This window comes from Thamnophis sirtalis, unplaced genomic scaffold, assembly GCF_051295495.1.
Source record: "Thamnophis sirtalis isolate CommonGarterSnake01/CBP01778 unplaced genomic scaffold, rThaSir2_p1.2 scaffold_1, whole genome shotgun sequence".
NCBI lineage: Eukaryota > Metazoa > Chordata > Lepidosauria > Squamata > Natricidae > Thamnophis > Thamnophis sirtalis.
Genome location: NW_028261381.1, coordinates 182,880,287 through 182,895,928, shown reverse-complemented (window position 1 = coordinate 182,895,928; position 15,642 = coordinate 182,880,287). Strand labels below are relative to the sequence as shown.

General features: G+C 40.1%; 1 protein-coding gene across 1 annotated transcript; it reads left to right on the top strand.

The window, feature by feature from the left end:
- The first annotated feature begins 5,035 nt into the window (after positions 1 to 5,035).
- On the top strand, positions 5,036 to 14,104 carry LOC148049976 (vomeronasal type-2 receptor 116-like). Its single transcript, XM_087703432.1, has 4 exons — positions 5,036 to 6,858; positions 10,757 to 10,975; positions 11,687 to 11,816; positions 12,960 to 14,104. The coding sequence occupies exons 1-4, from the start codon at positions 6,742 to 6,744 to the stop codon at positions 13,862 to 13,864; spliced, it is 1,371 nt and encodes a 456-aa protein (XP_087559558.1). The 5' UTR covers positions 5,036 to 6,741; the 3' UTR covers positions 13,865 to 14,104.
- Positions 14,105 to 15,642: the final 1,538 nt, after the last annotated feature.

Sequence of the window (15,642 nt, the reverse complement as noted above, 5' to 3'; positions counted from 1 at the left end):
GATAAAAAATTATGTAAAACCAATCAATACCTTCTCGTCCACATCTTGACGGCGGCAAGGATCGCTTACGCACAGTGCTGGAAGAGTGAAAATGCCCCCACTAGCACAATGGTGATGAACAAAATCTTAGAATTAGCAGAAATGAACAGATTGACAATGCGGATTAACAATAAAGAAGACACAGACTTTTACAAAGTCTGGGAGAAATTGTACAAATGGCTTGAAGAGCTGAGGTGGCGCAGTGGTTAAATGCAGCACTGCAGGCTACTTCAGCTGACTGTAGTTCAGCAGTTCGGCTGTTCAAATCCCACTAGGCTCAAGGTTGACTCAGCCTTCCATCCTTCCGAGGTGGGTAAAATGAGGACCTGGATTGTTGTTGGCGGCAATATGCTGACTCTGTAAACCGCTTAGAGAGGGCTGAAAGCCCTATGAAGCAGTATATAAGTCTAACTATTGCTATTGCTATGAGACAGTGAGGATTCAGATATAAAAGGAGATAGCTGACTAACTTAAAATGATCTAAGCAACAACTCAAATAAACAGAAAGACAGAAGGACAAATGAGAGTAGAAATGTATTAGAGGTGAGAATTCACCGTTGAGTAACACCATTAGACCACAACGTTGGAAAAACTTGAAAAGCTGATAGGTAATCTGTTATAACTACCTGCATGGAATTAGCAACCTAGTTTCATACTAGGTAAGGCGAGATGAGCAATGGGAGATGAAAATATGTAAAGAGCTTTATCTATTTTTGTATCTTGTATTTTGTAAATCTTGCCTTTTTTTATATAACTTTCAAATAAGGGGGGGGGAGAGAACAAGGTCATCCCCTGAAGAGGAGAATATGTAAACACAACAACGGATAGAGTGGATGGAGGGAGGAGTAGAAGGAAAGATAGGAAGGAGAGGAGAAAGGAGAGGAATAGGAGAAAGGGAAAGGCAGAGGAAGAATGGGAGGGAATGTAAGAGTAGGAAAGAGGGGAGGAATGGGAAGAAGAGGGGAAGGGTAAAGGGGAGGAAGGGGAAGGAGAGAAGGGAAAAGAGAGGAGGAAGGAAGGAAGGAGAGAAGAAAGAGAAGAAAGGGGGTAGGAAGGAGGGAGGGAAGGAGGGAGGGAAGCAAGGAGGGAAGGAAGGAAGGAGAGAAGGAGAGAAGAAAGGAGGGAAGGAAGGAGGGAAGGAAGGAGAGAAGGAGAGAAGAAAGGAGGGAAGGAAGGAGGGAATGTAGGAGAGAAGGAAGGCGGGAAGGAAGGAGAAAAGGAAGGGGGAAAGGAAGGAGAGAAGGAGAAAAGAAAGGAGGGAAGGAAGGAGGGAAGGAAGGAGGGAAGGAGAGAAGGAGGGAAGGGGAGGAGGGAGGGAAGGAAGGGGAGTAGGAGAGAAGAAACGAGGGAAGGAAAGAGGGAGGGAGGGAAGAAGAAGTAGGACCGTTGTAAGATAAGATGGATCTATGGGGTGTTAAAAAAGCAATCTTCAAGTATATTGTCAACAGTAGGAAAAATTGTTATAAATACATATTATTAATAACAAAAAAAATATTCATATATTCACTTAATAGTAACTCTCTGCATATTTAGACTCTCCATAATCAATATCATCGTCTTTAACAAACTTTACAATGAATGAATGAATGAATGAATGAATAATAAACAAACAAACAAACAAACCTGTTGTCAGCAATAATCTTGCAGCCATTTTCATCCCATGTCTTCCAGATGCCTCCAGTCCAGTCCAGTGCCCTAACTGAAAATAAAGTTTAGTATTAAAAATATTCATTGTTTCAAGAAGGATATTTTATAATTTTATTCCTTTTAATTAGATATTCTACTATTTTAGTGTTTTAAAGGGTTAGGTTCCATCTCAGTGTTGTTGATCATATATGTTTGTGTCCTTTGTCTCCTGAGACTTTGTAGAATTTCCTGCTTCTGTTTCTGATTAAATTCTCAACTTTTTACCCAATTCTGCTGTGTGGCCTCATCAATGTGATGAGGTTTCCTGGCTGGGTTTAGAAGATGATATCACTATGCACACATTGCTTTAACTATCCCTTGTGCCACATCATATCTCAGAGTATCTTAGTAAACCATGTTGCTCCAAACTCAGCTAGGGGATCTATAAACAATCCTCAGTTCATTCAGGAACATTCAGTTCACAGAAATTCATTTCAGAGATTATAATCATTATGCTGCACTTAACACTGAAAAAAAAAACCCTTGGCATTCAGTTCACAGATGTCATTGAATTAATTTCACATGTTATAATTGTCAGAACTGCCACCTCACTGCCAGTCTGCCATGAATCATGGGAGGAAGCTGGAAGGGAAGGTGAGGGCCTGAATTGTGAGAAGACTTCTCTATGAGAATCAATGAAGCCTTCCAGGTGTTTTCCCTGGTAGAGGAATGCCAACACGTAGAGTGACTTTCTAGAGTCTCTCAAGAAAGAGTGCAGAGAAGAGCAACAAAGAGGATTAGGGGACTGGAGGATAAAACATATGAAGAATGGTGGTAGGAACTGGGCTTGGCTAGTTTAATGAAAAGAAGGACTGGGGGAGACATGACAGCAGTCTTCCGATATCTCAGGGGTTGCCACAAAGAAGAGGGAGTCAAGCTATTCTCCAAATCACCTGAGGGTAGAATAAGAAGAAATAGGTGGAAACTAATCAAGGAGAGAAGCAACTTAGAACTGAGGAGAAATTTCCTACAGTTAGAACAATTAATCAATGGAACAACTTGCCTCCAGAAATTGTGAATGCTCCAACACTGGAAGTTTTGAAGAAGATGTTGGATAACCCTTTGTCTGAAGTGGTATAGGATTTCCTGCCTAGAGTTTCCTGCCTAGGCAGGGGGTTGGTCTAGAAGACCTCCAAAGTCCCTTCCGACTCAGTTATTCTATTCTATTTCCAAAACATCTTGTTTAAACTTGAATGAGTTTTAATCACCACGAGTGATTAAAAAATGGGAAGGAACTAAGGGAGATGGACTTAGGACTCATGTGACTTAGGTGAACCTGTGAGATCAGACCTTCGTGCTTTGCCCTGCTCTGTCTTTCCACCTTGGAGAATTTTTTTCCCTGATGTACTTTGTGATATACCCAATCGCCTGCTTGCAACTGGTTGTATGTTTTAATCTGATGTTCCTCCTTCTGGTCACAATATAGTGTGACTCGTTCTGGGGCTTTGGGTACTGCTCCTATCAAAAAGATTGCATAACAATTGCAGCAGCACTTAGACTTATATACCACTTCACAGTGCTTTACATCCCTCTCTAAGTGGTTTTACAGAATCTGTATATTACACCCAACAATTTGGGTCCTCATTTGACCCACCTCAGAAGGATGGAAGGCTGAGTCAACCTTGAGCCTGGTGAGGTTCAATCTGCCAAATTGCAGATGGTCAGCAGAAGTAGCCTGCAGTACTACATTCTAACCACTGCACCACCAAGGTTCTATAGCATGTAAGTAACCCGAGCTATGGGGGCACAGTGGTTAGAATGCAGTACTGCAGGCTAACTCTGCTCACTGCCAGGAGTTCGATTCCTTCCATCCTGACTGGCTCAACGTCGACTCACCCTTCCATCCTTCCGAGGAGAGTAAACTAAATATCCAGATAGTTAGGGGCAAGATGCTAACTATGTAAATTGCTTAGAGAATCCTGGAAAGCACTATGAAGCAGTAAATAAGTACAAGTGCTACTGCTATTGCTTGGCCGGTCGATGGTCGGGCAGATGAATATTATCAGTGTTGTTATGACACTGACCTCCAATTAAAAAGATCTCACTGAGACACCTTGAATATCGGGAGTGAGCCAAAACCTGTCCCCTCAACCCTGACTGGAATCAGAGAAAGCATAGAACTACATAATACTATTATACTAATACTATACAGAACTGAAGAAGCTTCTTGGATGAGAAGCAAAACCCCTTCAAAAAAAACACCCCAGAAAGACCAGTTGCCTCTTGAAAAAGTGCCTTTGGGGCAACCATAACATTCATGATGGAGAATCTCCATAAACGCATAATACTATACATCCATTCCTATTACCTGAGGTGGTCCAAAGATTTACTATGATTGATGGTATCTCTCCAACATCAATGGACAATTGAGAAGTTCTACTTCACAAGACAAGCAAAGCAGACATATTGCAACTAGTTGTTAGACAACAGTCCTCTGGAGTTTACTCTACAGGAAATCTGGAGATTCTCCTGCATGTTTTAAGATATATTGGACAGGCCAGTGTCAAATTTTATCCTTTGCCATGTGGATATAAATCAGAGGTGTTATTCAGCCGGTTCTGACTGCTGAACCAGGAGCAAAAATTTTCAGTAGTTTGGAGAACTGGCAAATATCACTTCTGGCTGGCCCCCACCCTCATCTATTCTCTGCCTCCTGAGTCCCAGCTGACCGGGAGGGAATGGGGATTTTGCAGTAACCTTCCCCTAAATTGGGGAAGGGATGCAGATTTTACAGTATCCTTCTCCTGCCCCGCCTGCCAAGCCACGCCCACAGAAACAGTAGTAAAACTTTTTGAATCCCACCACTGCTGCTCATGTAGGTCAAATATCCAATTTTATCCTGACTCTCAAGTCCATCCGCTCTGTGGATTAGGAACAAGAGATACAAACATGTTTTTCTCTTCAGAAGTACGAAGAGAAACTATTGCTAACTAGATAGAACAATTGCTTTCCTCTGCAATTATCGAAAGAACCGTCATTCTCAATGTATCCTCTATGGATTTCTACCCACAAATCTCTTCCAAGATAAAAATCTGCTTTAAACAATATACCCTTAGATCTCAAGATGAAGGCGGGACATGTCACCTTAGCATGTATTGCAAAGAACTGCAGTAATTCCTGGGCTTGGTGAGACTCAACTGGCCTTAATTTTCTCTTCAGTCACAGATCACGTACAGGTAAGAAGCATGGTTGATATACATTTGCCCTGGGATCCTCCAGGTGACACAATTTCTGGTTCTAAAGCTCTAGTGACATTTCCAGTCCTACCTGCAATTCAACCTCTGCACAAACCTTGATTTTCTGTTATAGGAGGAAAGGTGATAGAATGACTGGGCTGCCCCTCCCGCTGCTGTTCTTCTGGCTCCTGCCTCCCATTACTGCTAAGAGGATGCAAACAGTAAGAGGATGCAAACTGCTCTCCACCCCTTTCCAGATTCAGAAAAGTTATTACAGGCCTGGTCATCTCAATATTGGTGGGAATTTGCCCCTGGCAACTGTGATTGTACCCAACATCCCACACTTTCAAAAATCCCCAACTTTCTTTGATTTTACAATGGTGTAAGTTTTACCATTTTACAATGGTGTCAGTGTAAGTTTTACTTGAAGAGGAAAAAATGTAGACACTATTTGCTTTCTTTTAGATTTAGGGCCTCCTTTCAGAAATACTTATTCTCACGATGTTTGCAATGTTCTAGTGTAGTTCAAATTTGTTCTGAATAACGCGCCAATCCCATAAAGTAGACGACAATTCTCAATCTTTCCAGAATTCCACATTAGGAAGATGATAAGAACATAAAGATGTGAAAAGGGACTACACCACAATATAAAAATGACATTGAGACTCTGGAAAGAGTGCAGAGAAGAGCTATAAAGATGATTAGGGGAGGGCTAGAGGTTAAAACATATGAAGAATGGTTACAGGAATTGGAGGTGTGTAATGAAAAGAAGGACTAGGGGAGACATGATAGCAGTCTTCCAATAATTGAGGGACTCCTACAAAGACAAGGCGGTGGAACTATTTTCCAAAGCACCAAAAGGCAGGACAAGAAACAATGGATGGGAACTAACCAAGGAGAGAAGCAACCTAGAAAATTTCCTAACAGTGAGAGCAATCAATTGATGGAACAAACTTGCTTCAGAACTTGTGGGTGCTCCATCATTGGCAGCTTTCCAAAAGAAACTGGGCAACCATTTGTCTGGAATAATACAGTGTCTCCTGCTCAAGCAGTCGGCTGGATTAGAAGACCTCCAAGGTCCCCTCCAGCTCTATTATTCTACATTCTACGTTTTAACTCTGCTGGCCAATTGAAGAAGCATTACATCATTATAAGATCAATTTGGACAGAAAGTCATGGTGGGAAAGTCAAAGAAAAGTTGATCCTTTTCCAGAGCTGGATACTGTAAATAACCAAAACTCAGTTTTGCAATCAGCAGTGCTCATGAATAATGATCTTCAGTAAATCTGTGCTATCTCTCTCTCTCTCACACACACACACACATGAATCTTGTGCTCAGAAATGGTTACCAGGCCTGAAAATGCTTCTCCAAGAGAGAACCAAATTTGATTAGGGTGCTAAGGGAGCTATTGGGAAAGTTTACAGCCACTGGAGGAAAGTGAAGCAGGGAGATCTGATAAAGAGGCATAAAACGGTCCATGATATGAAGAAACAGGCTTTTCTCTTTCATCCCAAAGTCATCCAACGTTAATAAAGAACTTCCTTTAAAAAGGAAAAACAAAACCCATTCAAACATAAGATGTGCTGCCCCAAAGAACACCCCAAAAAGGCAAGACAAATTCCATCAACATCCTAAAATGCTCCCCAATGTTTGTCGCACTCCAGATTTGTACCCAAGAACTATCAGCAGTTCCTGGCCTTAGTCTTTGCAGTCACAGAGGTCAACAAAGATTCGGTTCTCCTGCCCAACCTCACCCTTGGCTTCAACATCTATAGCAATGTCCAGATTGAGCTATCCGTTCTTTCAAACAGCCTCTCCCTGCTCTCCACTCGAAGCAAAATGATTCCAGGTTACAAATGTGACAGGCAGGACACCCTGCTCGCTGTCATTGGTGGCCTCAACTCCAAATCCTCAAGGCAGATGGCCTCTATCTTCAGCATCTTCAAGGTCCTACAGGTAAGGAAATCTCTACTGGATGCTGTTATATAATAGACAAACAACAGAAGCATGCAAAGAAGCAAAAGATAAAACTAAAGGTGTTTTGGGAGGGCACATCAAGAGTATCTGTCTTAAAGAATCCAAGCAATTCATAATGATATTTTATCTGTCAAGACATGTTCTTATATACTTCCAACAAAATTTTAAAAATGAGATAATTCTGAAATGCTGTAATTGCCGAGAGGTCATGAATGACTTTTATGAAGTCATTTTTCATAAAAAGTTTTACAGGGTTTTTTTCTCTGTATCGAGTTGATGGTCTCTTCCCTTGTCCTCTGATATATCACAACCAGGCAGAATGTGTTAAATGGTGGCTCTTCCTAAGAAGGGAAGAATCTTGAATTTGCCACTCAAAGTGAGTCAGCCTGATTGGTGGGACAATCAACCACAAACAATGGTCACCCTTGAATTCCTCATTAAACTGCATTTTGTCTTTTAAAGAGGATTCTCATTTTCTACAGCTCGGTGTTGGCTTTGAGTTCAATCAGGCAGACAGAACAGTTTATCCTTCCTTCTTCCGGATTAATCCCAAGGAATTCCCTCAATATGTGGGTTTAGTCCAGCTTCTTGTGTATTTCCAGTGGAACTGGGTTGGGCTGGTGGCCCCTGAAAATGACAATGGGGAACATTTCATCTCATCGCTCATGCCAATGCTCAAGGAGAAGGAGATCTGCCTGGCCTTCACTGAAATGATGAAATCTGATTTTCTTGATACTCCACTTTTGAAATCCAATCCTATTTTCAAAACTTGGTCCATGTCCGAAGTGATTATTCTATTTGGAGATTCCAGCAGTATTGCGAATGTACAGATCTTTGTGTTGGCACATGAACAATTTTTCAAAGGGTCATTTCAGAAAGTTTGGATCCTAACTTCCCATTGGAAAGTTCGAGTGATGGGATCTCAGGATGTGATGAAGGTTTTAAAACCCTTCCATGGAGCTTTGCATTTTAGGGACCACACTGTGGAGCTCTCAAAATTCAGAGATTTCCTTATGCTTTTAGACCCCTTCAATGCTCAAGGGGACGTCTTTCTCCTGCTGTGGTGGAAGATGGTCTTTGACTGCAATTTCCACAAACCAGGCAAAGTCCCTACAAAGGGGAAAAAACGATGTACAGGAAAGGAGAATTTACAAAATGTGCCATCTTACATTTTTGAAATGAGCATGACTGGGGAAAGTTACAATATCTACAATGCTATTTATTCTGTAGCACATGCATTACATTCCATGTACAAATCAGGTCAGAGACCAGCCATGACGAGAGTTGGAAAAAGGATTTCAAATTTCCAATTATGGCAGGTAATTTCTGGGAATTTTTATCCAATCCACAAATGCTCAGCTTCCCGTATCTATTTCTTGAATTACTTTTAAAATATCAGTATGCTACCATGGAGATGCGTTGGCTCAGGGGCTAAGACGCTGAGCTTGTCGATCAGGAAGGCTGGCAATTCGGTGCTTCGAATCCCTAGTGTCCCGTAATGGTGAGCTCCCATTACTTGTCCCAGCTCCTGCCAACCTAGCAGTTCGAAAGCATGTAAAAATGCAAGTAGAAAAATAGAGACTGCCTTTGGTGGGAAGGTAATAGCCAGTCATGAAATTGTTATCTTCGATACGTCTTCGGACAGCGCTGGCTCTTCGGCTTTGAAATGGAGATGAACATCCCCCATATTTACTATATTTGTCTAACATATATTCTACAAATTGTGTCAGTTTGTTGACCTAATGGTATCTGTCAACAAAACATTCCACTTCTTCATCTTCTTTACCTGGGACATTCAGTGGGAGCAGAAATCTGTTCATAGAATCATAGGCAATTGAGTTCAACCTCCTACTCAGTACTACTCAGTTAGTTGCCCATCAGAGCTAATATTTTCTAGTGTTAAGGCCCCTGGAGTTGGGAATGACTAGCACATATGTGTGAGGGGAACCTTTACCTTTACTATTGTGAGAAAAGCTATCTCTATCTAACAGAAGAACAAGGAGACCATGAACTCTAAAAAGCATATTTATTTAAGATGCAATTGTATAAGCTTTCGCAAAAGGATTCTCAATCATGAAAGATAGAAAGAGAATGTCTGACAGATCAGGATACAGGGTTTAAATACAATTTTGGGGTGATAGTCCACTTACTTACATGTCCATGTTATATAATTTTGTGTAATACAATATCGATCTCTTTCCACCGTATTAGGAAATGATAAGAACATAGCAAGACAATCAATCTCCTTACGTCACCTTTTGGAAACTGACTCCGGCTGTTTTCAGTGAGGCCCAAGTTGACCTGGCCTACTTTTCCCAATCTACATTATAGCTGTGTTATTCCCCTAAATGTGCCCTCTCTATAAGGTCTTAGTTGAATGTGTTACAAAGGTGCTGCTTGTGTTGTGCAAAGTGTAAAAATTGAGTCACGCAGGTTCTTTTTCTCTTACAAGAATAACCCCATTTCTGTCACCTATGCTACCATATCAATTTCAGAATAGATTAAAACAGCAGTGATTAAAAAACAATAGTACAAATTAAGTACATTGTTTTATTGAAAAGTGATAGAGACAGAGAAAGGGAAGTAAATCAAGCTACTTGTCCATAAGATCCATAGAGGAAAAGAACTTCCTACAAGCTCCTGAAAGGTCTTCAACAATTACTCAAGTTTCAGGAGATGATCATTTCAGGGAGGAGCAAGTTGGCAATCTGGGTGTCTTTGTGAATGGTGTTTTAAGAGGTTAGTTGATGTCCTAGTCAAAATTCATGCATTGCCACTGGCAAGACTAACAAAAATGTTTAACAACATGTCTGCCAAAATGCAATCAGACTCCAGGTACTTATGATCATAGGTGGTGGACATGTCTGAAAGCAAGAAAATGTTGGACGGAAATACATTCATGGTTGGAAACGATGATTCAGTATCATGTATATGTAAAACCAAAAATATTCTTGTTTGGTATAACACCAGAAAGCTCTGACAAAGGGATTTTATATTTAATGTTACATGTATTGACAGCAGCGTGAATTGTATTTGCAGAATATTGGAAAAATGAGAATGCTCCATCAGATGAAAATATAATTCGGAAAATAATGGATTGTGCAGAGATGGATAGATTGACATCAAAAATAAAAGATAAAGGATATACAGAGTATTATTTCATGTGGAATAGATTTTATCAATGGTTAGAAACAAGAGGTAGAAATTAGATGAGAAAGAACATTGTTATGTATAAGTAAAATATGAATGTTGTTTATAACTATAAGTATGTTAATATAATCAATAGGATTATAGGCATGCTAATATAAATATGGTTAGAATTATTATTTATGTCCATGATGTGAGGAGTCTGTAGATATTTTCACAGCCCTCTTTTTGACTCGCACAGTGTACAGGTCCTCAATGGAAGGCAGGTTGGTCGCCATTGCTTTTTCTTCAGTTCTCAACATCTGTTGAAGTCCGTGTCTGTCTTGTTTGGTTGCAGAGCCAAATCAGACAATTATAGAGGTGCAGATGACAGACTCAATCCTTCCTCTGTAGAACTGAATCAGCAGCTCCTTGGGGCAGTTTGAGCTTTCTGAGTTGGCACAAAAAAGGACATTCTTTGTTTTGCTTTTTTGATGATGTTTTTGATGTTAGGTGTCCATTTTAAGTCTTGAGATATGATAGAACCCACAACCTTGAAGTGATGTTGAGAAAAGGGCAAAATATTGTTTGTTATACCTGATTGCTCAGATCTCCACCAAGGGAACTTCTCTGGCTTCTGAGATGTACCCCAATCTTCTAAAATGATGGGCATCACAGGATGATAGAAGTCATGATGTCTCATTTATGATTTTCACCTGATTACACCAATTTCTGTGGGGTTTTTTTCCAGCTTCTTGGCTACTTAAAGAATGTCCACTTCAACAACAGTGCTGGAGAAGAAGTCTCCTTCTCAGAAAATGGATTAGGATCAGCTCAATATGATCTTCTCAACTGGGTTCTCCTCCCCAATCAGTCTTTTCTCCCTGTGAAAGTTGGTCAAATAGATCCCAGGGCTTCCCCAGGCCAGGATTTCGCCATTAACTCCAATGCAATCATCTGGACCTCAAAAGTGAGTTGAAAGGCAATGATGTAAATTCAAGGAAAAATCAATTCTCTCCTGATAAACAGAACGTCCTTCTAACTGGAAAATTAATCTTTTGAAGCAGAAAATATGGCAGTCATTTGATGAAAAATCCTGCATGTACCATATTTGAAGACAACATCTGGAAAGCTCGGTATTGGGAAAAACCTCTGAAACTCAGAGGGAATTAGTAAGATGACAGTGATTTCTATGGATCATAGAATGATCTGTGGATCATTTTTATTCAGTCAGACCTGTATGATTCTTTGTTTTAGAAAAACTGTAGCTCACTGTCACAAGCTTTCCTTAGCATGCCAAAGTCCCACTTCCAATCTCCAGAATTCATTGGTGGGTTGGGAATGGACTGTCCTAAATCATCCGTGAGCTTTTTGTGATTTCTGGTAGACCATGGTGAATCATTTCATTGGAAGTTATTCGGGAGATGGAAACAGGAATATGGGAAGGAATAAATGAAGTATTCCAATGGTACTTTTTCAAGAGGCAACTGGACTTTCTTATCCTTCTTCGAAGACATTTCACTTCTCATCCAAGAAGCTTCTTCAGCTGGATGAGTCCAGTTGCCTTTTGAAAAAACACCTTTGGTACAACTATGACCTGGATGACTAAGAATCTCCATAGACATAAAGGAAGCATGTTCGTTGCTTATGTCTTATCATGTACTTCTCTTTTCTCTTTTAGAAGATGCCCTTTGCCAGGTGTGGCAGGAAGAGGTGCCATGCAGGAGAGAGGAGAAGAGTTCCAGAGGGCAAGCCAGTTTGCTGCTACCAATGTGATCCTTGCCCAGAAGGGACCATTTCTAACCAGACAGGTAGAGCACATTTCACATGTAGATTCCCTCTCTGAATACTCAGTGTACATTTCTATGTCCTTCTTTCTCATTTTGTAATCTCCACAATGCACACAAATAGTTCATGTACACACACACACAATATAGCAGGATTCCTGAGAGATAGATTTATCAGTCTTCTGTGGGTTCTAGTGTAAAGTGAGGAAATTCGTAATTTCTCTTGCACTGAAGGCTACATTAGTCATGGAAATTCCCAATGACTAGCCTTTATTCCACTTGTCTATGGCTGATTTATCCCCAGGTTTATCATTATTGGAGGAGGATTTTCTATTTGTGATGCCTATAAAATGCTCAATTCAATTCAGAGTAGAGCTGGAAGGGACCTTGGAGAACTTGGAGGTCTTCTAGTCCAACCCCTTGATCAAGCAGGATACCCTTTACCATTTCAGACAATGGTCCAATAGATTCTTTAAAACCTCCAGTGATGAAGCACTCACAATGTCTGAAGGCAAGCGGTTCCACTGATAGATTGTTCTCACTGTTAGAAAGTTTCTCCTTAATTCCAGGTTGCCTCTCTTCATGATACGTTTCCCTCCATTGTTGCTCATCTTGCCTTCTGGTGCTTTGCAAAACTAGTTGACCCCCTCTTCTTTGTGGCAGCCCCTCAAATATTGGAATACTACTATCATGTCACCTCTAGTCCTTTCCCCTAACTAGCCATATCCAAATCCTGCAACTGTTCTTCATATGGTTTAGTCACCAGGCCTATAATCATTTCAGTTGCTCTTCTCTGAACTTTTTCCAAAGTATCAACATCTTTTTTCTAATATAGTGACCCAAACTGGATCGGATGGAATGGGATTGATTAGAATAACAGAGTTGGAAGGGACGTTGGATGTCTTCTAATCCAACCCCCTACTCAGGCAGGAAACCCTATACCATTCTAGGTGTGGCCTTACTAAGGTTTTATAAAAGAATATACCACTAGTTCATGTTATTTTGATTCTATGCCTATGTTTACACAACCAAGGATTGTATTAGTAGTATTAGTATTAGTGCTCAGTGGGACATTCATATTTCCCTTGAAGATGGGATAGTGATCGTGGCAGATGCTCCTGAAATCCTTAGACAAGACTAAGTACATTCATTTTATCTTGATTTCAGATGCCACTCATTGTGACTCCTGCCCAGAAGACCAATATCGTAATAAGGACAAGGACCACTGCATTGCCAAGAAGATCCACTTCCTTTCCTATGAAGACACCCTGGGATACACTTTAGCTATTCTTGCTCTCTTTTTTTCTGTGATCACATCTATGGTCCTGATAATTTTTTTAAAGTATCAGGACACACCAATCGTCAAGGCCAACAACCGAGATCTCACATACATCCTCCTGGTCTCCCTCCTGCTCTGCTTCCTCTGCTCCTTCCTCTTCATTGGTCGACCTGGGAAGCTCACCTGTCTCTTCCGACAATCAGCCTTTGCCATTCTCTTTTCCCTTGCAGTTTCCTCTGTGTTGGCAAAAACTGTCATGGTGGTTCTGGCTTTCATGGCTACCAAACCAGGGAACAGGGCAAGGAAATTCTTAGGAAAACCCCTGACCAACTCCATTGTCTTAGCCTGTCCCCTAGTCCAAGTACTTCTTTGTGCCACCTGGCTGGTAACCTCACCCCCATTTCCTAACATGGACTTCCATTCTTTGGCAAAAGAAACCATTTTGGAATGCAAGGAAGGCTCAGCTTCAATGTTTTATACTGTCCTTGCCTACTTGGGTTTCCTGGCCCTCATCAGTTTCACAGTGGCCTTTTTGGCTAGGAAATTGCCAGACAGCTTCAATGAAGCCAAATTTATTACTTTCAGCATGTTGGTCTTTTGCAGTGTTTGGATCACCTTCCTTCCCACCTACCTGAGCACTAAAGGGAAGTCCATGGTGGCTGTGGAGATCTTCTCTATCTTAGCCTCTGGGGCTGGTCTCTTGGGTTGTATCTTTTCCCCAAAATGCTACGTTATCCTACTGAGGCCCCATCTTAATTGTAGAGAAAATATAATGAGGCAGAAGAACATCTGACATGCATAGATTGGGAACTTTTGTTGTCAGTTTAGGACATTTTTGTATTTGATCTGATTTCTTAAAAGTAGAGAAATGAGTGAGGGCTTTTTTCTTTTAATATTTGGAAATCAAATGATGTGACTAATCACAACATATCTGTTAATCAGCAACAATCACACACTTTTCCATTTTTCATTAATAACTATTGTCCCAAGTGAGTCCACATAATCAATCTGAAAATAAACTTATTAAGTGTCTTAGTAAGATTTGGGTTGAATTCACTATCTGTGTTTTTAACTATGCTTGTAGTGTCGTCAGCATATCAAAAATTATTAATTATTCTTGAAGATCCATTAGAAACCAAATTGCTAGAAAGAATAGAGGAATATGGAGAAGTAGCAGGCTTGAAAATAAACAAAGATAAAACAAAGATCATGACAAAGAATATCCTAGCAACACAAAAGGAAGAGTTGTCAGAAATGTTGCAGATTCAAAACACAAGTAAGGTTAAATATTTGGGGATATATCTATCACCTAGATGTAGCACTCTTAAAGAGGATAACTATACCAGATTAAAATGACAAATAGCAATCGACTTGGAGAAATGGGAAAACTTGCATTTATCAATGATGGGAAGAATCTCTACAATTAAAATGAACATTCTACCTAGAATTCTATATCTGTTTCAGACAATCCCAATCAGATTGGGTAAGGATTTTTTTCAAGATTTAAATAAAATAGTTTTGAAATTTATTTGGCAAGGGAAAAAAGCTAGAATAAAACTTAAATTACTACAAGATGTTAGATCAAGAGGAGGTTTTGAGTTACCTGATTGGGAGCTATACTATCAGGCAGCAAACCTGATGTGGATTAAGGAGTGGATATCATTAAAAAAAACTCTAGATTATTGAATGTAGAAGGTCACGACTTGCTGTTGGGATGGCATGCTTTCTTATGGTATAAGGGAACTAAATCACATGGTTATTTTAGAAGACATTACATAAGGGAGGCGTTGTTGCTAAACTGGGAAAAGGTTAAAAGATTACATTATTTAAAAATTCCAGTCTGGATATCAACAATTGAAGCATTTTTGTATCTGATAATATATAAAAAGGAACAAACAGTTAGATATACAGAATTATTGAATACAGAGGGTGAGCTCAAATCTAGTCAAGAGTTGAAGCAAGAAGGGATGGAAATGAACTGGTATTCATATGTACAGATACAATTTAGATATAATGAAGATAGAAAAACTAAAGGTCTTTATAACAAAATGACTGAGTTAGACAAAATTCTAACAGGTACTGATGAAAAAGTAATTAAAAAACTATATGGATATTTATTGGAGTTTAAATTGCATGAAGAACAAGTTAAAGAAACTATGATTGCTTGGGGGAAAAATTTTAAGTATGGGATTGATTTAGAGAATTGGCAGAAATTGTGGTCTCAAAATTACAAAATGACAATGTCTACTGCATATAGAGAAAACTTGTACAAGATGTTTTACAGGTGGCACCTACCCCCGACCAGAATCGCAAGAATGTTCAAGAATAAATCAGAAAAGTGTTGGAAATGTCACCAGATACCTGGCTCATACTACCACATGTGGTGGACTTGCACTGAAGCTATAGCAGTAGACTTATATACCGCTTCATAGGCCTATCAGGCCTCTCTAAGTGGTTTACAGAGAGTCAGCATATTGCCCCCAACAATCTGGGTCCTCATTTTACCCACCTCGGAAGGATGGAAGGCTGAGTCAACCCTGAGCCGGTGAGATTTGAACCGCTGACCTGCTG